The sequence below is a fragment of the Dromiciops gliroides genome, chromosome 6, assembly GCF_019393635.1.
Source record: "Dromiciops gliroides isolate mDroGli1 chromosome 6, mDroGli1.pri, whole genome shotgun sequence".
In the NCBI taxonomy this organism is placed as follows: Eukaryota; Metazoa; Chordata; class Mammalia; order Microbiotheria; family Microbiotheriidae; genus Dromiciops; species Dromiciops gliroides.
The window spans coordinates 47,568,778-47,591,665 of record NC_057866.1 but is presented as its reverse complement, the minus strand read 5'-3'; the positions used below and the strand labels follow the sequence as shown (position 1 = coordinate 47,591,665).

General features: G+C 39.7%; 1 protein-coding gene across 1 annotated transcript in view; it reads left to right on the top strand.

Annotated features, from left to right (window-relative positions):
* Positions 1-22,888, top strand: part of ANO5 (anoctamin 5) — a 157,074-nt gene that overhangs the window by 57,252 nt on the left and 76,934 nt on the right. Inside the window, exons 2-6 of the mRNA XM_043970893.1 lie at positions 15-59; positions 3,804-3,874; positions 8,567-8,614; positions 20,120-20,161; positions 22,592-22,705. Coding sequence (XP_043826828.1) covers positions 15-59; positions 3,804-3,874; positions 8,567-8,614; positions 20,120-20,161; positions 22,592-22,705 — 320 coding nt within the window. The remainder of the gene's footprint in view (positions 1-14; positions 60-3,803; positions 3,875-8,566; positions 8,615-20,119; positions 20,162-22,591; positions 22,706-22,888) is intronic.

Here is a 22,888-nt window from a genome sequence, read left to right as displayed (position 1 = left end):
TTTTTCCCTTGAAGATGATATTGCTGTTCTCACCAAGTTCAAGTCCACAAATCCAGAAGGTATTGTACTAACCAGAAAGAAAAGAAAAAAAGGTCCCTTGTTCACCACACCGTTAACTGTTTGTATTGTGCCTTGCTTTGTCCTGTTACCACCGCAGCCTTCTTCCTTTCCTCAGACATGGACAACCCATGACAGGCGTTCTTTAGAAACCCAAATGGTAGAAAAACCATCCACTCGTTCATTCACTGGCCTTCAGTTTAGTGCCTATTATGTGCATTACCACATACCAGGCTCTCAGGGATCTCCAGAAGTGAGCCAGGAAAGTTATCTTGCATTTAAAAGTTTTAAAATATTGTAGGAAGATGAAAGCAATCAAATGATTGAAATGCTGATGAGCAATAAAGTTTTTGACAAATCAGTTTTCTTTTGGTTTAATTAATTATTTTAAATGAATTTAATTACTTTCAGTCATTAAACATTCGACTTTATAGTTTTGAGGCAGATAGCCCATTGCATAGAGCCCTGGGCCTGAAGTCAGGGAGATCAGAGGTCAAATCTACCCACAGACACTTACTAGTTGTGTGACCCTACAAGAGTCACTTTATTTCTGTTTGCCTCTGTTTTGTCAACTGTGAAATGGGGAGAATATGACCTATCTCCTAAGGTTTTCCTCAGGATCAAATGAACTAATATTTGTAAGAAGTACTTAGCACAGTCCCTGGCATATAGTAGTTGCTATATAAATATTTATTCCCTTCCCTTATTCTTCAAGTTTTCACGGAAGACATCAGGTGCAGTCTTTCCTGTGTACAAAGGGGAAATTCTTTTATTTATAAGGAGGAGATTGGGGACAACTGTTAGCATCATCTGTTCTTAAGAGGATGCAGAATGATATATAGAAAGAGTTCTGGCCTTAGAGGCAGAGAATCTGAGTTGGAAGCCTAGCTCTGATGCTACCTGTATGACTTTGGATGAGTATTTTAACCCCTGTGAACCTCAGTTTCCTCATCTGTAAAAATTAAAGGGGTTGAACTTTAAGGTCTCTTTCAACTCCTATAACAAGTTAGTGAATTTGAATAATCTATAAAATCACTTGGTTCTTGCTCTTTAAAAACCTTCATACTGTTTTCTCTTTTTGGTGCCTTTTAGAGACACTGTCCCTATGAAAAACTTTATGGAGATGAGTAACTGTTGAAGATTTTTTGGAAACTGTTGAATAAGCAGAACCACCAAAGTCAGAGATGGCAGAGCCTTTAACCCAACATTCTTACTTTCCAGATAAGAAAACTGGGGCCTGGCAATATGGTGCCAAGGAAAGAGCCCTGGATTTGGATTTGGGTTGACTTCCTGCCTTGTGACCTTGGGCAAGTCACTTGACTTATTTGCTTCTCAGTTTCTATACCTGTAAAATGAGAGGCCCTCTGCAATCCCATTTCTAAACCTGTGGCCCTATAAGTGATTCATTCAGCACCGTATAGCAAGCTGTTGGGCAAGCTAGAACCCCATCATGGTTGAGGAAGTAACTGCATGTAAGGCCCTAAACATTCATTATAGATTATCCTCCCTCTTAATTTTTTTTAGTCAAATTTACTATTCTCTTGGAATATACTCCCATTATTCCATTTCTCCCGATATATTTTCCATAATGACTGATAATTATCTTTTTATTTCTTCCTTTTACCTCCCTGAAGTTTAAAGTCAATTAGCCAATAAACTACTTATTAAACACTTATTTTTGTGCCAAGCACTGTGCTAAGTTCTGGGGATCCCCAAAATGGACAAAAAACAACCTGTCCCTGCTTTCAAGGAGCTAAGAGTCTAATGGGAGAAACAGATGCAAACAATTATGTATAAACAAGCTAAAGACAGGATACTTTAGTGATACTCCGAAGAGGTAGGGAATAGAATGAAGGGGGATTGATGGTTAATTAATTGATTAATCCCACCATTTACAGGAATTCTTTCTGGCAAATGATAATATTTCAGCTGGGCCTCTAAGGGAGCCAAGCAAGCCAAGGGGAAGAGATGAAGTGGGAGAACTTTCCAGGCATGGAGCATAGTCAGGGAAAATGCCCAGAGGTGAGAGATGGAGTAAGAACAAAAGCAGGGAGGCCAGCCAGTGGCACTAGCTGTCTGAGTTTGTGTGCTGTGTCATTCCACTATTTACTGTGGTGGGGAGGCCTGTTTTCAGTCAAGTGTGTAGATGGCCACCCACACATCCTAGACTTTGCCACTGGTAGACCAAGGTAAGCCCAGTGCAAGCCCAGCCTTGTGGTTGGGGATGGGAATGGAAGAAGGCTGATGAAGCAGAAGAAGAATGAGTCTTGTGGCACACCCTGCACGCTCCTTTGTTGTTTGGTGGCATGTTCTTTGTGTCAGGGATATGTTGTATCCACAGAAGTTTTACATTTCCTGCCTTTCAAATGTTTCTACTGTAGATTATGACAGGAAGAGCTAACAGACAAGCAGCACCAGTGATGGTGAGGGATGATATGGCCAACCAGGAAGAGCATTGAATTTGGTGCTGGAGGACCTGGGTTTGAATTTCAGCTCTGCCCACTTATTACCTGCATGTCCTTGGGCAAGTCATTGCAAATCCTAAGGCTGCAGTTACCCAGTGTGTGAAATGAGGGAAAATAATGAAGATGAACTTATCTCTTAGGACCCTTCTATCTCTAAATCCAAAATACCCCAATGTCTAAGCCAGGAAGGTACATGTGAATCAAAAAATGTCCCTTGTGATACTGAAGAAGGGTGAATGAGGAAGCTGGTCTATGACAGTGTACAAAGTGTTTTCCTCTCAAGAACAGTTTAGGGTAGATTGGACCAGTTTTATTATAGACCTTATTTACAGGCGAAGAGTCTGAGAAAGGTTGAATGACTTCCCTATTCTAACCCATTTAATGAATAAGTTGGGATTTGAACCCATTCCTTTGCATTCCAAGTTTGTATCTATTTCCCCTGTATCACATTCTCTCTCACATCTTCCCTCATGTCCCATCCTCCTCACCACTGCCTTAAAGATATATTCCTTGCTTATTTTTAGTCACTTATATTATTATTATTATTATTCCTAAGGATATTTCATATACTCTTTTGAGAAGTTTTGAGATGAGAAGGGTCATTTCCATGCTTTCCTAAGGAGGCATCAGGACAGAGTAGAATGCCCAGCCTCTGATAAAATGTTTTCTTAATATTGGAAAGTTTTATAAATTGCCTACTTCAGCCCAAGGTATTCTTCACAAAGATGTTAGTATTACAGGAACACAGCTCGAAACTGTAGAACCAAATTTCATTAATCTTCTGGCTGTAATCCACCAAATACAATTTCCGGCCAACAAGTCAAGGTACTAGTGAATCTCAGATGACAGACAATAGGAGCCGTCCTTGGGCATCCCTCTGGCTGGCAAGTCCATCTAATATTTTGCAGCTGTGAATTTTCTTTCTCCAGAAATGTGATTTCTCATGGGTGCAGTGATAAATATTCCTCAGAGGGAGGTCACAGCCAGCTTAAAGAATAAGAGGAGGTGAACAATTTGCAGTCTTTTTGTAGTGATTACAAAAAACCATTTTGTCCATGTTCTTTTGTTGTTGCTGTTGTTGTCAGTTCTGGAAATTCTTTTGACCCATTCAGCTCCATGTTGAGTGTGGGCATTTAATTCTGCCATTGTGTTTTCCTTCCTTCCATGCCCCAGAGCTTGACCATAGGAATTCTTGCTTGTCCCTAATGCTGTGACAAGGCATTGAGCTCCTTCCAAGCAGCTGGACAATTTTTCATGCAATCTTTTCCCTCTCTCCTCTAGGAGAAGAATCCAATGGACCTCTGTATGAAATGAATTCCAACGCAGGATCTGAACTCCCAGGCAGCTCAGAGGTATGTTTTAAATCAGTCATATCTCCTTCACCTAAACAGAACAGAAGATGGATACAGGGCAGACTTTTTTTTTTTTTTTGAGATGAAGGAAATTTACCATTTGGAGGTGGTGAGGCCTTTTGATTCCAACCATTTGCTCAGTTTAAACTCTGCCTGTTTTCTCCCAAGCACATTCATCTTGTGTGGTAAATAAAGCAGATAGTGTGCTTCATGCAGATTCTAATATTTCATCTTTCTAGGGGCTGTTGGAATGCAAACACAAATAAGGAAGTGCATTATGTACTTTTTGAATTTGTTTCAAGGCTTCCCATGAAGACAGCCATGCTGTGACTTGACACAGAAGAGACATTACTCAGAGTGAAGTTTCCCTGTTAGCTCTGTATTGATGTTATCAGCCTCGATAGGCTGGATTGGTGGTTTTTGTTGTTGTTGTTAATAGAATTTTTTAACCAAGTGCCATAAGCCTACTTTTATGAAAACAAAGCAATTTGAATATGCATATTCTCTTTGCTATCTGTTACAAATATAGCCGGGCTCAAGAGAACAAAGGAGATATGATTTGCTTAGCAGAGTATACAATATATTTCTTCCTTTATTTACATCCAGTATTAACATAATGACCGGATGGACCAGTACTGACTGACTCATTGGAGTCTATGCTTCTTCGCCTGTATTGGGGAATGCAGTGCATAAAATAGACAAAGAATAGGATAGATGGATGGATGGATGGATAGACATCATGTTCTAATTGCTTTGTTAATTGATTTAAAAATATGTTTTTTAAGGACAAGTTTTAGAGTTCTCGTAACTAACCTTTTTTATGTTGTGGAATATTTTGGCAGACTGCTACAAACTATGGATCCATTCTCAGATTTTTTAAAAAAAGATTATAAAGGAAATAATTTATACTAAAATACGATTATCAATTTTTTTTAAAAAGTTCAAGGTCTCCAGGTTAAGAACCCATGCTTTAAAGCACAGAAGAAGCCACAAGAGGAAATGAGCCTGTTTCATTGTCAATTCATTGAGATCTAAAGAACTTCATTATCAAAAAGCCATTTGGCCCTGAAAACAACAATTATAATGAAAGGTGGTTGGTGGTCTCTGTTCCAGGAGCTCTTTATTCAGGTTAGGCAGTTTGGGGTGCCCATGTCCTCATCAGAGGACTTCTTGAATTCTCTGTTAGCAATGGGAGTTCGGAAAGTTTAGTGGATAAAACATTAAATATCAAAACTGTATCTATGTAGGCAGGATGAAGTAGAAGGCTGGAAGAGTTGTCTCAATCATATTGATAAACTTATACTTTAAAAAAACATAAAATGAGATTTGAGGGATGGCCAGGAACAAGATGGTGGTGGTGAGTCATAAAGGAGAGCTTGATTCATTCAGGTCTACAGATCAAGCTCAACTGATAATGACTTGCCCCCCTTCTGCAGCTTTCTTGATAGATATGACTATTATGTTGCTAGAACTGCAATCTAAGATATGAAGTCACCTGGAGGATAACTAATTTTTCATTTCGTAAATATATCTTAGTGTACTTAACGATATTTAAAACTAAAACTTCTGGCCATAGACAGATGAAATAAAAATGAAATATTTTCTCACAAAGCAACTCTTAATGGATGGAAGTCTTGTGTCCATTGACATTCCCTCTTGGTATTCGGAGGATAGAAGTAGATTAGCATCCTTCAATATGAGACACTGCTTCTTTTTAAATGAAACAAATTGAATTTGAATTTTTTTTTTAATATGGTCTTTCAACTGCTCCAGTGTTTTCTAAGTCTCAAAGCTGGGGGAAAATTGTACATGTGAGGTGTAGCCACATTTCCCCTTGCATTGCAAAACCATGGTACTAGCCCTTGTCAGAGTAGATGCAGCCCCTCTAGGATGGGAGTGGTTCTGTGGAGTGTTGAGCAAAATTCATTTATTCCTTGGAATGCTGTCTAATACCCTCTAATCAGACATAAAGTTGTCATTAAAATCTGGCGATCCAAGATTCATGTTCTGCTCCTTATTTACCCAAGAAGAAATGCCAGGCAAGTTGAATATCAGGTTAGCAAGATTATTTTTTTTTCTTAAAGAAATAAGAAAGAATTTTTTCCACACCATTTCACTGAATAAGTTGAATTGTTTTTATTCAAACTAAGTCTAATTGCTATTTCATTGGTAGAGGTAAATCCATTGCCCATTAGAATAACGTCATAGATAGAAATCCTACAATTAGGATGCATTTCTGTTGAAATCGACAGACTGAAATAGCTTGTAAACAATTAAATTGTCCATGATGCTGCAAAAGTATGAATGAAGAATCTGAGAATTAAATCATTTTGGTATCTTTATTACAAAAGCAGCTAATTTGTTGCACTTAAATGCTTTACATGCATTTAAGGGGATATATCTCCAGTGTCCCTCATGTGATACAGGATACCATTCTGTACTTGGCAACCATTTCCTGGTGATGGTTTTATGCCTGAATTCTACATTGGAGCCCCAAGGATAGCTGGAATACATTAAAGGAACTCATTGGGAAGTGTATGATTATAATAAACTTTGGGATCCCTGTAATATGGATGGAAAATAGAATGTCCAGCTTCCAAAAATGTCATTCCTTAGGATATTATTTATTTGCCTCTTTGCTTAAATGGTAGTTGTAGTTGAAGGTGTTGTCTCTCCCCATTCCCAGCCCTTCACAGACGGTGTAGGTGTAGCTTTGTGGAATTCTCAGAAATTGCCCAAATGTTAGAGATTTGCCCAAATCATTTTTTGAAGCTTAGTGAAGAGAATTGTTGTCAGCATTTTCCCTAATCAGAGTAATCTTTCTGCCCATCTTTTCACCAAACCCAAACTCAATGAGTTTCACAAATGAATTTACCTTTCATTTTCTGACTGTCCTGATTTTATATTTCCTCTGAGGATACCCTGCTATTTTATACAAGGGATTGTGGGAAGGGAAGAATTATGGACTTGATTGGAGTAATGCAGAGTCTTCCTTTGACTAATGAAGGACAAGCATGAGTCTTGAGAGTTATTACCACCAGTGATGTGAGTTGTAAAATGCATAGGAAAGATCATTGAATGAAGAAGAGCTACAGAAAAGTCCCCACCCCTCTTCATCTAAGATTACAAGAAGCAACTCTGAGAGAGATAAAGATAAAGTGCTCTATACCACCTCAGTAAGTAGTATGAAAAAAAGGGAGATTAGCTAATTTACTTTCACACACTTGCTTGTAGCTTTCCATCGGAAAACAGAAATAAGTTTTCTTTTCCAAAGTGGAAAGTTGTAAAGTGGCTGTGGGCATCTGGCCTGTCTTTGGAATATTCAGTATCCTTCCTTTGAAGTAATTTCAGGCAGACTGTCCACCTTTCTGAGGATGACCTTGCAAACAGCCTCTGGATTTATTCACAAGGCCCCTTGAGAAAATCAGTTCAACAGTCTTGCTCCTGCCCTTTAAACATGAAAGTGCTAAATTGGCTTGTGTATTTGCATGATCAGGACTCTTGCTGTTCTGGGATGATGTGACTAAGATGTGCCACCGCCTTGTTTGATGTCCAATACATTTGAATTCATTAATGGAAATACATTATGTAAGGTCAGTAGGGGTTGTAGGAATTGTAGAAAGGTTGTAAAAAAGCACATTCAGTGAAAAGTAAGCCTTCAAATGGCTTGATTGTATTCTATGCCAGACTACTGATGCACCTACCACCCTTGGCTCTCATCCCTTCTTATGTACTCCCTGGGGGACCCTAAATAACCTTGCTAGTTTTGACCCGATTCTTGTATGGGAAGGGGCTGTGATGGAGAATGAATATTGCTACATTTTCTTAATAATTATTTTGCAGATCACCTCCTCTCTCCCTTTTCAGTGTTGGTAATTTCTCTTTGTGCCATAATTTGCTGGATTCCTGCTGGAAGCTCAGCTTATCTTATACCTCACTGCATTTGTTGTCTTCCTGAGGTGTGTTTTGACAACTTTGCATAGTAATTGGCCTGCCCATAGCATCATTCATGTGTCAATTTCCAAACCAGCTTTGCCCTGGGATCAGCTTAATCATATAAAGAGACTTTTCAGAGGTAAAAGCAAGTTTGCAAGTCTTGGCTAGAGCTCACATTTTCCTACCCTGACTGTTCCTTGTTTTTTTATTTATTTATTTTTTTAGCACTGTGCTATGTACACCCCCTAATAGAAACCACCCAAAGCTACTTGCATGAACTTTGAGTACCCCATATGATGTGCATGCTGGAACCAACCACATGTATTGAGACCACAACTCTTGTCACCCACATACACTGAAGGAGGCCTCAAGTATTATTCATTCTCTAAATTGGCATTGAGTGAATGTATGTATATATATTTATGTATAAATCCAAGTATATACATATATTCTTTGCGATGTTAAACAACCACCAAAAAATGGATTTTGAAAAATCGTTGAAAGCCTCTTTCAAGGTATTCAGCATCATCATTTCATGTAGATTTGTTAGAAACAAAGATGATGAAGCAGTTAATTCTTTTTTCTAAAGGTTCTAGCTCAGAGTGTTCTAGAAAAAAACAAACAAAAAGCTCTACCCTACCACTGAGCTTCTTTGTTTCTCTATATCCTAGAATTTTGTTGTTGTTAAAATAAAGCTTTACACTGCCTTTGCATCATCACTAACAGCATATATCTCTCCCATGATGCTACTGGCAGGGTCTAAGCAGCACTGAGACTACCTTGCTCATCTCTGATCATCAAGGGGTAAGCAGCTACCAGCAGTCACACCTCCATGCATGGATATGAATGTGGTGTCTTCTCTTAGTGGATGGTGACAGTCTCTTATCCACTTCACAAATATTTTCCAGTTCCTCATATGTGATATTCAGGAGTGTGCGTGAAATCATCTGAAAGGGTTCCTTGGTTCGAGGGAATGAATCTTACAGGCTTCCGTGAATTTAAATTCGGGTCTTTGCCTTACCCAACTGTGCTCCATCTGATGGTCCAGCAAGTGGGTGCTGGCTTTGAGGATAGATATGGGGAAAAAAAGCCTGATTGATTTAGAAAACCATTCAGAATATCAATGGAGAGAACTGGAAAGTTTTTGGTTTGACACTAGTAAGCTGGTGACAGACTCTGTTTGGAAGGGGAATGGGAGGAGGGGATGTTGGTGTGCTTTGAATTTTGACAAATATTAACATAGATGATGATTTAGTTCCTACTAACCTACTGATCTTCTGGCCTTCACATGGTGAAAGTGTTGATTTAACTGTATTTTAAGAATTTGCAATTCAATCAGTATGGGGACCCTTTCCACTGAAGTGATCTGTCACAACCCTTCTTTGACCTGCTTTTTGAGAGTTGAACCTTGTCAATATTTTGAATGTTGTGTTGAAGAACATATTGGCAGTATTTTTCACATTTCATGCATGGCATATTTTCCATTACCATAGCCTATGAGAAAAACAATATTATTTTGATTGCACAGTGATGGCTATCTTTATTGTGGTACAATATATGTGTTTTATTTTTTTTTTAAATGGACTTTGGTGCTTCTCTGTAGCTGATTATGACTCATGTGCTAAAAGATTTAGTGGTTCCACCATTTTATTTACGTAAGATCATTAGCAACTTTCTAAAAGTAGGGAATAAGCTTTAAGACATTTCAAAATGTTCTTTGAAATGTATTTTAGAATGTTTAAATATTTTATTATGAATATATGGTTCCATTCTACTTAAATTATGTTGGAAGTCTTGTGCCATATTACAAAAACATATAATCCAGTTTATTTAGTAATTTGTAAATACTTTAACTCATGAACTTATATTTCATATGTATGCACATGCATATTGCAGATCGGGATGAAACAGAAGTCAAGATACAAGTGAAAAGCAGAGGATGCAGATGTGTGTGTGCGTGTGTATGTGTAAATCACTTGTAATCATTTTCCACTGACATGCTTGGTATGCAAAGTAATATGGTATAGGAGTTAGAGAACTGTCCTTGGGTCTAGATTTAAGTTTAAACTGTATGACACAAAAGTTGTTTGATCATGGGTAACTCATTTACCCTTTCAGTTCCTCAGGTATTTCTCTAATTTACTGATAAGCTGTGGATCTGCATGGGTGGAGGAATTTCCTATCTACCTCCAATGAAATCATAAGTCTGGAATGAAACAAAGAAACTGCCTTCTTTTCCCAGGCACCTTTAATACTAAAGCTTCTCTCCATGTTAATACAATTTTATAACATCCAAGATTCGAAGACCATATGGTTAGAAGTGTTATAACCAGGTGTGATGGTCTTGGAATGAAGAAACAAACACTTTGATTGAATTAGAGGTAGCATTTTCATGGAGGGATGAGGAGGCAGGGTCTTTTAGTTACTCTCCCCTCATTCCATATAACTCTTTGGTTAGTATTAAAAGGAAATCTGATAGTCAAACTGAGTCATCAGTCATGGCCAAAAAGGATCTGACTCACTGTTGATTGACCTAGTTGATGGTCATTTCCCCCCCCCTCTTTATTGTACCTTTCCTTTTCCTTTTCCTTTCCCTAGATCCCCTCCCGTGTTGATTCCCAGAATATCTTATTTGTAAACTTCTAAGGGTCACTCACAATCTCAGTGATGTCACTCAGTGTTCCCCCTGGTTTTATAATGAAAGCTTACCTTCAACGCAGCTTCCTTTGGATCTGGAATCAAGTCAGATCAGTTTTTGTTTGTTTGTTTGTTTTGCAGGGCAATGAAGGTTAAGTGACTTGCCCAGGGTCACACAGCCAGTAAGTGTCAAGTGTCTGAGGCCAGATTTGAACTCATTGATCATCTCCTCCCCAACCTAACTGGACTCATTGTCTCTTCTACAACTTACTAGCCAAGTGATCATCCAGTTTTTGTGTAAATCAGACCCCAGTGAAGGGGACTTTCTGTAAGGGGACCCCACCAATCTTCTTGCATCAGATAATATTTGCATAGGGCTTTAAGGATTTCAAAACTCTTTCTTTACAAGGCCAGTGCTGTGTGTGTTATACCACATTATAATATTTCAAGGTTATTTGCTTTTGAATGTAGGTATTTCTTCATTTTATCCCCACGTTTGGAGTTTTTTTTTTACCTCAAAGTCTTGATTCTATTATTTGACAATGAACCAAATGTTGTCAACATATTGAAAGGTATAACTTTCTAGAACTCATTAAATATCAGTTGATAATGAGTTTGTTTTACAGAAGTTGATAGGACTTGTTGGGGGAATGTTGATTTTAGTGGAAAGCTTTGTTCTTAATGCGTTCAGGTATACAAAGAGCTTTTACAAATGATATCTGCTTTGAATCCTCAGCTAGCAGTAATTTCTCTGAAAATAACATACATTTATGTTTTAGGCTTGCCGAGTACTTTCTATACATTATTTCATTTGGTTCTTACAACCCCCCTGTTAGATTGAAACCCACCAGGTTTTCTTGTCCCCATTTTACCGATAAGAAAACTGAAACACAGACTTGATTAGTCAGATAGCCAGTATGCAACTGAGGTGGGATTTAAACCCATTTCATTCTGAAGATTACAATCCATCATGTTAATTAAGAGAAACAGTCAGGTAACAGCTACATTCATAATGGATAGAGCGCTGAACCTGGAGTCAGGAAGACTTGAGTTGAAATCCAGCTTGAGATGCTTACTAGCTGTGTGACTCTGGGCAAGTCACAACTTCTGTTTACCTTAATATACCAGCGAAGGAAATGGAAAACGATCCTGGTAGCGTTGCTAAGAAATCCCATGAATAATATTGGCATATTATGGTCCGGGGGTCATGAAAAGTCAGACAGCACTGGACAAGAATAACTTCCTCTCTCTCTGTGATTGATGGAAGTCTCCTCACTATAGATTAAAGCCTGGCCCTGTGATTGAGCTGGTGTCATTAAATCCCATATGAAGAAACCACTTCTACCAATTCAGATTAGCATCTTCTGTCATCTGGAGTTGCATAGTTAAGGGAGCACAAAGAAGTTAATTGCTCAGGGCCACATTGAAAGTATATGTCAGAAACAGGATGTGAAGCCAGGTCTTGATTCTAAAGCTGGTTCTCTATCCATTACACCATATTCTGTCTCTACAGTGTCTCATACAACTGCCCTGAGGCAGCTGTAGGGGGCTTGTTCAGCTCCCACACAGTGGTCACTGATTTGATAAGTCTCCTTTTGCAAGACACTAATGGAAATGTTCCAGTGCCAGTTTTAGACTCAATATTTTCCAATATACTAGTTTAATAGAGTTAAGAGATAACTCACAAGTTTAAACATGATGGAATGCCTTTTTCTCCTGTTTTTAATGGCCACATTAACAATTGAAACCATGTAGCACTGAATTATTAACACTGAACAGATGCCACTAGATTATTTCTTTTCTTTTTATTGGCTTTGAGAGTAATACACAGAGCCACCGGCAAATGTCCCTGAGTATTGACTGTCAGCTACACAGGAAAAAGGAAATGGGTGCTGGGGTGGGGTAGGGTAGAGGGGGTAATATAGGCAGTTTCATCAGTAAGTTTCTTTATCTACACTGAGGCAAGGATGAGAAATGGGTTTAATTTACAAGAGAATTCAAGTGGCCAAATATCTAGAATCTTTTCAGTGTGGGCATTGAGAGGTAACGGATGGACTATGTTACCCAAAGAAGTCCTGAAATTTACTAGTATAGGGAAAATTTGCAAGAACAGGGAAACAGCTCTCAATATGCCATGGTTTCCTTGCAGAGGGACTGACACATGTAGATAACTCACCAAGCTTTACTCTTGCCTTTGATTCTATGGTTTATGATTATGTGGATGAAATTTTAAAAAACAAGCAAATTTTATTGCCACCCCATAGAACAACTTTTTTTGTGTGTGTGTGTGGGGGCAGTGAGGGTTAAGTGACTTGCCCAGGGTCACACAGCTAGTAAGTGTCAAGTGTCTGAGGCCAGATTTGAACTCAGGTCCTCCTGAATCCAGGGCAGGTGCTTTATCCACTGTGCCCCCTAGCTGCCCCCTAAAACAACTTTTTAAAAGAGACCCTGTGTGGTATATGTTTAGAGTGCTAGACTTGCCTACAGGAAGAATGGGGTTCAATTCCACCTCGGTCATTTTCATCAGCTTTGTGTGACATCCTGGGAAAATTATTTAACCTTGTGATCCTCAGTTTTCTCTTCTGTAAAATGAAAAGGTTGTAGCAGATGGTCTCTAAGATCCCTCTCCATTCTAAGTCTATCATCCCATGAAAGCAAAAGAAGTTACCTCTCCTCTCCCTTCTTCAACAGGATTTCTTTCCATTGCTTTGGCTTTTCATTAAAAATTCTTTATTTAATTTAATTTTAAAATTAATAAGATCATATCCATTTTTTTTTGAGGCAATTGGGGTTAAGTGACTTGCCCAAGGTCACACAGCTAGTAAGTGTTAAGTATCTGAGGTCGGATTTGAACTCAGGTCCTCCTGACTCCAGGGCCAGTGCTCTATCCACTGCACCACCTAGCTGCCCCAGATCATATCCATTTTAAAAGATTTTGCTCTTTGATCTATTGTATATGCTGAAAGTATAAGAAAATAATGACGACTCATAGCAAGTCATTTAACTTTTAGTCCTTTGCCTAGGCAACTCTGTAAGACTGTATTTCATGTAAAAGCCTCTCATGGCCCAAAATGTTCTCCTTATCCCCCCAAATGGGGCAAAGGTCCTGCATTTTGAATTCTGGAAAGATACAATCAGGACCCGTGCAGTACTAATATTTGGTCTAATGTCTGGGACATAGAACCTTTTTAAGGCAACAGAACAGCTGAACAGGGCAATTCAGTGCAGACAGGTGGCTATCTGTCTTGGAAGAGGGAGTTTTCTCATTCGAGATTTCCCTTTACCAATGAATTCCCAGCTCAGGTCAGTCGGTATCTCTCTCTCTGTCTCTCTGTCTGTCTGTCTGTCTGTCTGTCTCTTTTTAACCTTCAAGTGCCTGTGTTATTAGGAAAAGGCAATTTATACAGCCATGAGAGTATGAGAATCAATTTGGTAAACTCTTGACAGTAGGAGATTTTGATCGAATCACAACCTGCATTGACATTCAGAGAATGAAGTAGAGGGATGAGCCACTATAGATGATATAGTCTATGTAACTTTTGTCTCCCTGTTTCATAGACTTCTAGTAGTAGATAGAGTGCTGTGTCTGTATAGGAAGACTCATCTTCCTGAGTTCAAATCTGTCCTCAGATACTGACTAGCTTTGTGACCCTGGGCAAGTCACTTAACCATGTTTGTTTCAGTTTCCTCATCTGTAAAATGAACTGGAGAAGGAAGTGGCAAAATACTCTAGTACCTCTGCCAAGAAAACTCCAAATGGGGTCATGGAGAGTCATATACTACTAAAATGACTGAGTAATGACAGTAAAATTCTTAGACTTCTACTATGAGCTAGGCTTCATTGAAAGTTCCAGTTGACACTTTGCTGTGTTCATGCTAGTGCTGTTTCTCACATCCCAAAATGTAGTCAATTGGGGAAGACATATTTGTGGCACTTTCATTCAGCATGTTCTGTTGCCTTAAAGATGTTCTTTGCGCAAGCATTAGAGTGATCATTAGTACTGCCTAGGTTCTGATTGCTTCTTTCCAGAATTTAAGATGAAACACCTTTTCCTCGATTTTGGAAATGTGAAGAACCTTTTGGGCCATAGCAGGCCTTTTATGTTAAATACATCACATATTACCTGTAGAAGAGGAAGGGGGGAATAATTCATGGCATATGTGTATACTCAAGGGGAAGTGTAAAATAGAATGAGTGGATGCATTTGATCATTTATTTATTCAAATACATTTCAAACTTCTCTGTTGTGCTTTCAAGGCCTTTTACAACCTGGCCACTACTCTATCTTTCTAGCCTTGTTCCTATACCTCTTTGGAAGTTACTGTCCCCTAAACAAACTTTGTCATCCTACTTTTGTCAACTATGAATATGCCCATAATAGCCTCCTTATCCCTCCTCAATTTTTGAGTTCCTACTAATTGATTAAAGTTTAAAAGGTCGGGGCAGCTAGATGGTGCAGTTGATAAGGCACCGGCCCTGGATTCAGGAGGACCTGAGTTCAAATCCGGCCTCCGACACTTAACACTTACTAGCTGTGTGACCCTGGGCAAGTCACTTAACCCCAACTGCCTCACCCCCCCCAAAAAAAAAAGTTTAAAGGGTCATATGCCAACTTCCCTTAATTCAGGACTCCTCAAGGTCCTACCTTAGAACTTCCTGCCAGGAATTTTCACTCTAGAATCTAGGTGATGAAATGACACACTTACACTTCTTATTTTGTTTATCGTTAGTAATATTTTTTTGGGGGGGCAGTGAGGGTTAAGTGACTTGCCCAGGGTCATACAGCTATTAAGTGTCAAACATCTGAGGCAGGATTTGAACTCAGGTCCTCCTGAATTCAGGGCCAGTGCTTTATCCACTGTGCTACCCAGTTGTCCCTATCATTACTAATCTTTTTTTTTTTTTAATTTTTACTTTTTTTATTTAGAATTTAATTTTTTTCCCAAATTACATGTAAAAATATTTGTTATTGGTTTTTGTTTTGTTTTTGTTTTTTTTGACTTTTTTCGCAGGGCAGTGAGGGTTAAGTGACTTGCCCCCAGGGTCACACAGCTAGTAAGTATCAAGTGTCTGAGGCTGGATTTGAACTTAGATCTTCCTGAATCCAGGGCCGGTGCTTTATCTACTATGCCACTTAGCTGCCCCCTTAAAACAAATTTTGATGTCAATTTTTTTTTTTTTTTTGGTGAGGCAATTGGGGTTAAGTGACTTGCCCAGGGTCACACAGCTAGTAAGTGTTAAATGTCTGAGGCCGGATTTGAAGTCGGGTACTCCTGACTCCAGGTCTGGCACTATCCACTGCGCCATCTAGCTGCCCCTGATGTCACTTTTTAAAACTTTGTGTTCCAACTTTTCTTCCTCTCTCCCTTCCCTCACCTACCTCCAAGAACTCAAGCAATTCAATATAAGTTATATATGAGTAGTCATGCAAAACACCTCCACATTAGCCATGTTATAAAAGGAAACAGACAAAAACAAAACTTTAGATTAAGGAACTATCAAAAAAAATTATGCTTCAATCTGTTTTCAGATACTATCAATATCAAGATAAGATTGTATGGGCTCTAAATAAGTAGAACAGATAAGAAATGATGGGAATTGAAAGGAAAGAATATTCAAGGATGACTTTAAGAGGTGAGACTGAGGCCTAAATGAATGGGGACTGCTGATCTGGAGGGCTCCAACTTATCATGTCTCAGCTCTTGGCCTTAACATCACTGTCTATGGATACAGTACCAGAAGCCCAGTACAGGTTGGGCTGAAAATATTTGAGTATCTTATTTCCTATAGTCACAGATTTATTTCCTTTAAACTTCCTTGGGAAGAAAAAGGACAGACCTATGAAGGAATGAATGATTAAAGCCCCCAGCCACCTCAAGTAAATAGTTTAAATTCATTTCATATCTACCCCTAACTTTGCTGGAGAGGTTGGGAAAAGCCTGCTGAATACAGGCATCAAAGCTAATACTGGATTACTGGAGACTGGTTATTGTTTGCTTTCATTCAGTTTTGGTAAGTGAGCCACTTCTTGGCCAACATATTCAGGATAATCTGTACTGTAAAAAAAAAAAAAAGAAAAGGAAAAAAAAGTCTTCCTATTTTAGACTTAGCTCAGATTCATCTTCCTGTTCTTGTGGCAGAGGAGAGATGGCTAGAGTTTCAGCAAACTCTTCAGGAGGCATGTGGGGAGTACCACTTTCAGTTCTAGTCCCTCTGGCTATAATATCAGTTTGATTCTGCTGCCCACAAGGAAGATATGCCTAGTTTGTCTTCCATTTTCAGTTAACCAAGGCAGCATTTATTACCAGGTACCAGACTGATTGCTGTGGACACAAAGGAGGGCAAAAACCCAGTCCCTCCCTTTATAGCTCACATCCTGATGGGTGAGATAATGTGTAAATAACTAGGTACATACAAGATATATACAGTTGATGGAAGGTAAGCTCACAGGGAAGGCACTAGCGGTAGGCAGGACAGAAGGGATGAACTCCTGTTCCTTTAGGATGCTGTAAGACCTGTAGGCCTTCGAAACCTCCATGTTTCTTTCTTGGGGTTGGAGTGCTACAACAAAACCTCCAATGAGATTTTGCAATTCTGGAAATAAGAAGGTAATTAAGGGCCATTTTTGGAACAGCGGCTGTACTCAAGAGATTGCATGAAGTTCTGTCCTGGAATATACTGTTTGGAACATACTTTAACTAGGCTGTAATGGGAACCCTTTAAGATACTATTTTACCTTCTCGGGATATAACATCTGAGATATTATGTAACTGATGAAATTCAACCAACATTGGCACAGGAAGATGTAAGATAGAAACAAGAATAATCCTGGGGTGCGGAGTTTTGAGAAGGTCACCTTCGAGGCATAGGAGGAATTCATTCTGGAAGTGGAGGGAAGTAGAAACAATGAAAAAGAATTCTAATTATGAAGGGTTGAAGGGCAGCTAGGTGGGGCAGTAGAGTACTGTGCTTGGTATCCGGAAGACTCATCTTCCTGAGTTCAAATCCAACCTCAGACACTTACTAGGTATATTACCTAGGGCAAACCACTTAAACCTGTTTGCCTCATTTTTCTCATCTGTAAAGTGGGCTGGAGGGGGCAGCTAGGTGGCGCAGTGGATTAAAGCACTGGCCCTGGATTCAGGAGGACCTGAGTTCAAATCCAGCCTCAGACACTTGACACTTACTAGCTGTGTGACCCTGGGCAAGTCACTTAACCCTCATTGCCCCTAGCCGGGGGAAAAAAAAATAGTAGGCTGGAGAAGAAAACAGCAAACCATTCCAGTGTCTTTGCCAAGAAAACTCCAAATAGGGTCAGACACAATTGAAACAACTCAACAATAGCAATGAAGAGTTTAAGCAGTAGTGGGTGGTGAGAAAGAGGAGTTAATGAGTATGGATTATCCTTTCTAAGAGTTTGGGAGTGAGGAAGAAGAGATAGGTTCGAATATGTGTGGGTGGGGGGTAGAGGTTGGGGAGAGTTAAGGAATTCGTAGTTAGGACCCTCCAAAGAATAGAATGCCAGAGCAGAGTTGTCAAAGATTGTCAAACAAGTTTAAAATGTAATTGGAAAATTTTAACAAGATAAATAAAATACAATAGAATGTAGATAATATTCACATGTGGGTTTCTAAGTCAATATGTGACCTGTAGGGATCCTTACATATGGTTTAATGCCCTTTGGTTCTATTTGAGTTTAATACCATTGCCTTGAGAGGTAGAGGGTTCTTCCAAACGGCAGGCCCTTGGGCAAAAGCTGGACGACTGCCACTTGTGTATATTGTAGAGAAGATTCTTCATCATTAATTGGATTGGTTAGATGGCCCTTGAAGGCCCTTCTAGCTCTCTCCCTGGTTCTCTAATCCCCATTTTATATTTTAAGAAATGTGGGTAGGGGCAGCTTGGTGGTACAGTGGATGGAGCACTGGCCCCGGAGTCAGGAGGACCTGAATTCAAATCCAGCCTCAGACACTTGACACTTACTAGCTGTATGACCCTAGGCAAGTCACTTAACCCCAATTCCCTCACTCAAAAAAAAAAAAAAAGAACTGAAGATAACAGAGATTAACAGGCCTATTTAAAGCTACATGGATGGTAGCTAACAAATCTAGGACACAGACTTGGGTCTGGGACTATGGGTTTGGTCAACTAGGAGATGGTCATTTGCTGACAAAAAGGAAGAAAAAGCAGTGGCATGGGATAGGAGATTTAAGGAAAGTTAAGAAAATGTTTTAGAATAGCTGCTGTGAGGAGTGCAATAAGGACTTCATGACAGAATGAAAAGATTTCTATGTTGCAGTGACAGATTATCTGAAGAGAGAGAACAAAAATTTGTATTGAAGTCAGAAGTGAAGGTTTCATGACTTTCCCTAGCACAGGAGCTTGATCAGTGGAGCAAGTAAGGGGGAAGGTTGGCCAGCTTTGAGGAATGACAGGGCAGGATGGGCAGAAGATCAAAGATGTGAAGGATTCAAGGTCAGAGGTCAAGCATATCCTTAAGGTGACTGACCTGGGTCAACAACCAGGTAGAGACGTACATTGAGCCAAACCAGGGGGTAGCTTGGTGAAGAGGGAATGGTTAAGGGACAAGAGCTCATGATGAGGGCTAAGAGTAGATTGAGTAGTAGGGATGTCAGAAAGTTAGGAATTGTTAGAAAGAGAATGTTAGAATTCAGTCTTGAAGCTATAACAGTTCTGAATGATGTGAAGTCTAAGGTATGCTTGTCCCACTGAGTGGATGAAATCAAATTAAAGTAAAAAGCATTTTTAAATCTTAAATGCCATCCTGTGATGGTATACCTACATCTACATCTACATCTACACCTACAACTACACACACATAAATATATACTTATACATGCATACATACACACAGATATATATATATAGTATATTATATGTATATATAGATATAGATATTTAAATTTCTAGCCAAGGGACCATGGTAAGGAGGAGTAGAGTGCCCCACTAATTGCCTTTGAACAGAAGTACCATAGATTGCTTATGCCCATCTCTAGAATAATATATCAAAATTATAACTTTATATTTATCTCCCTTTTCCTTATAGCATAGTTATTTGAGTATGTATGCCTCTACCCCACCTAAATTAAAGTGTAAGCTCCTTGAGAGCAAGGGCTGTATAGGATCTATCTTTATATCTCTCAGGCATTGATGATTATTAAATCTTTGTTGACAGAACATATTTGAGTCCTCATGTTCTGTTCTTACAGTTTTCACTTAATGTTTTTTTTTCAAACCATTCCCCCCTTCCCAATAGTTTGCCCTTTTCCCAGGCACTTAATAGTGGTTCCCTCTTCCTATGAAGTCTTCCAGTCCATAGGACCCTTCAGATAACTTGATGATTCTACATTTACTAGAATGACCCCAAGCTCAAGCCCAAGTGGATCTCAAAAGTATCCCTACTTGGTGCAAGCTGACTTGACTTTGCACAAGATTGAATGCCCATTATAACTGCATGAGATTGTACCATGGTTAAAACCCATTTTCCCCCCATTTGTGGAAATATTTCAGAATAAAATAAGTAACTCACGAGTATCAACAAGGATGCTGAGGAAAGCCAACAAGATCAGAAGAGGAATGCTGTCAGTATATCTTGATGCTTGTGGTGGTGGGGGGCAGCATTTGCTAATTCTCTGTCGGTTGCTCCACAGACAGCAAAGAGATTTAACCTGTTCCTGCGGCGGCGTCTTATGGTAATCCCGTGTTGTTTTTACACTGCTCGAAGTTTGGATGGCTGCAGTGAAAGCCTGCTTTCCTGGGTGGCAGCTCTATTAGCTCAGCACTTCCCCTCCCTAGACCAATCCCCATAGATCTGAGGGTTTCCCATAACCCATTTCCTAGGCCATAGCCTGGAAAGGCTTTAGTGGAGTCATCCCAGATGTTTGCACAAGGTCAGGTGTGATTCTGGTTATCCAGAATCACAGGCCACTTTGTGGTTGTTTTGTGACCAGAGGTCACTTTGCTGCTATTTTACCCAACTGAAAACATCTAAGTATCAAAAAGTACCTTCTAGAATGTAGTCATCACGGGCCTGGATTCACATAGAATAAAGATCCCTACTGTCAGGCTTTGTTCTTGCTTGCCAGTAATGCAGTATGTCTCCCCTAGCTGGCCTCAGCAATCATTTGTGACCAGGCAGAGGGCAAGACCCTTCTCCCAAGCAGAGGAGAACCAATTCCTACTTTTCCCCTTCCGCCACTCCCCACCAACATCTTTTTATTTGTACCTGAAAATTCCTCCTAAGCATAGTTAGTACTATTTCTGCCTGGCAACCAAGATCAGTTGGAGTCACGTCCCTGTGTCCTCATTCACAAAAACATCTAAAGACCATCAGTTAAATAGAAGATGATATTTTGGTCATATAAGGACGACTACAGTCACTGTGCAGGCATATTTCCAGTTTAGGGAAGTTTAAATGTCCTGACTTGGCTGGGCATGATTGATGCAAGTTACATAAATAAGACATTTAGTTGAGATGCTTGGGAAATGAGTGTGATGGTTTAGTGGGGGAAAAATCAATGGTTTTGGAGTCAGAGGACCTGGGTTATTATCCCAGTCCTGTCACTTATTACCTCTGTGATTTTGGGTGAGTTTTTTCACCTATTTGGGCCTAAGCAAAATTTTAAGTTTGGACTAGATGGCCCCTAAGGGTCCCTTCATTCTTTATCATCCAAGATGGACAGTTGCATCCATTTCATCTGCCATGTACCTGGTTACACATTTGTCCAAATGGTTTTGCATGAACAGGCCACAGGTTTTGCTTCCCTTTTTATAGCACAGCAAGATACCTCAGATCAAGCCCAGCAGATTTGTTGCCTGCTGTGTGAACCACTTATTAGAGAAGGGAAACCCATAACCACTCACTGCCTGGCACTGCTAGTTTGCAGTGCTCTTAATGTTTTCAAAAGGAAGGAAGTGATGAGTTCATGCCACAAGTGAAACTTAATCCTGTTGGTTCTATTATCACCTGGGAGAACAGAGCACTTTGGGTATCAGCCTGGGATAGGTTTTTGCTCACTTGAGGCATCTGTTTGGGAAGTGAGCCCTGCTTAAGTAGGAGTGCATGGAGGCGTCCTCGCAGTTAGTGCTCTTGGTAGGCTGCCTGCTTTCCAGATATTAACTGCGCCATCATCTAGTGGTATGCTTTAAAAATCAACAGAACAACAGCTTGAAAAAAAAATACTTAAATGAAAAACTTCCAGTGCCTTAAAAAGAAAAAGTACTTAGACCAAATGCTATTCCTAACCTTTTTTATTTTTTAAACCATGAAACTTTTATCCGGCTTCAGTTAATCCCAACCAGCATAGAGCCTGGCTTGATTTTATTTGATGTACAATGGAGTCACTTTGTCTTTGGGATTTAGAATGTTAGCACTGAAGTCGGGCATTTTTGTCTTTTTGTCTTTGTAATCCTGGTGCCTCAATCACAGTAGGTGCTTTATAAATGCTTTTGTAATTGAGTATTGTAGAGTGACGCTAACCAGCTCCTTGCTATCTCTGCATTTCATTCTATACGTGTACATGTATTTGGTTCACATGTCCATATACATGCAGCATTTGGATTGTGTGTGCATGTCACTCACTTGTCTACCTTCCCTTCCCTTCAGATTCCTTACCATGTGTGACAGTGTGATGTCGGGGTGGGAGGGGAGAGACAGAGACAGAGACAGACAGAGAGATGGGCAGAGAAGGAGAGGCAGACAGAAGGAGTGAAAGAAGGAAAGATAAGGAAAGAGAGATGGGGGACAGGGAGGGGAAGAGAGAAGGAAAGAGTAGAAGATAGAGAAAGAGAAACACAAAGACAGAAAGGAAGGGGAAAAAGGAAAGAGAAGGGACAGAGATAGGGAATGAGAGAAGGAAAGGAAGGGGAGAGAGATGGTGTACAGAGAGAGGGAAGGAGAAAAGGAGAGAGAAAGAGGGAGGGAGGAGAGAGAGAGAGAGAGAGAGAGAGAGAGAGAGAGAGAGAGAGAGAGAGAGAGAACTAATCACTGTTTTTGGTCTTGGGCTACAACTCTGAGTGTGGGCCAGGAACTACCAACTAACCCTTAGACATTGCCTTCCTTCCCCTTTCTCATATATTGGAGACCACTTCAGCTAATAGTGCACCCTTTCTGTCTTCCACAGTTTGACAAGCGCCAGCAAAGCAAGGATTCTGTTTTCTTCCGCGATGGGACACGGCAGATTGATTTTGTACTTTCCTATATTGATGACCCAAAGCAGGAAGGTGAAAAAAAGGTGGTAAGTAATTAGAGGAGTAATGAATCTGGAATGAATTTAAAAAAAAAAAAAGAGCAAACGATAGCTTGTTTAGGCAAGTTTGTATGGTACAAATGGTCTTCATTGGGTTCCCCCGCATCTTCTCCTTCCTCCTCCCCTTCTCCTCTTCTTCCTTCTCTTTCTCCTCTTCTTTCTCCTCCTCCT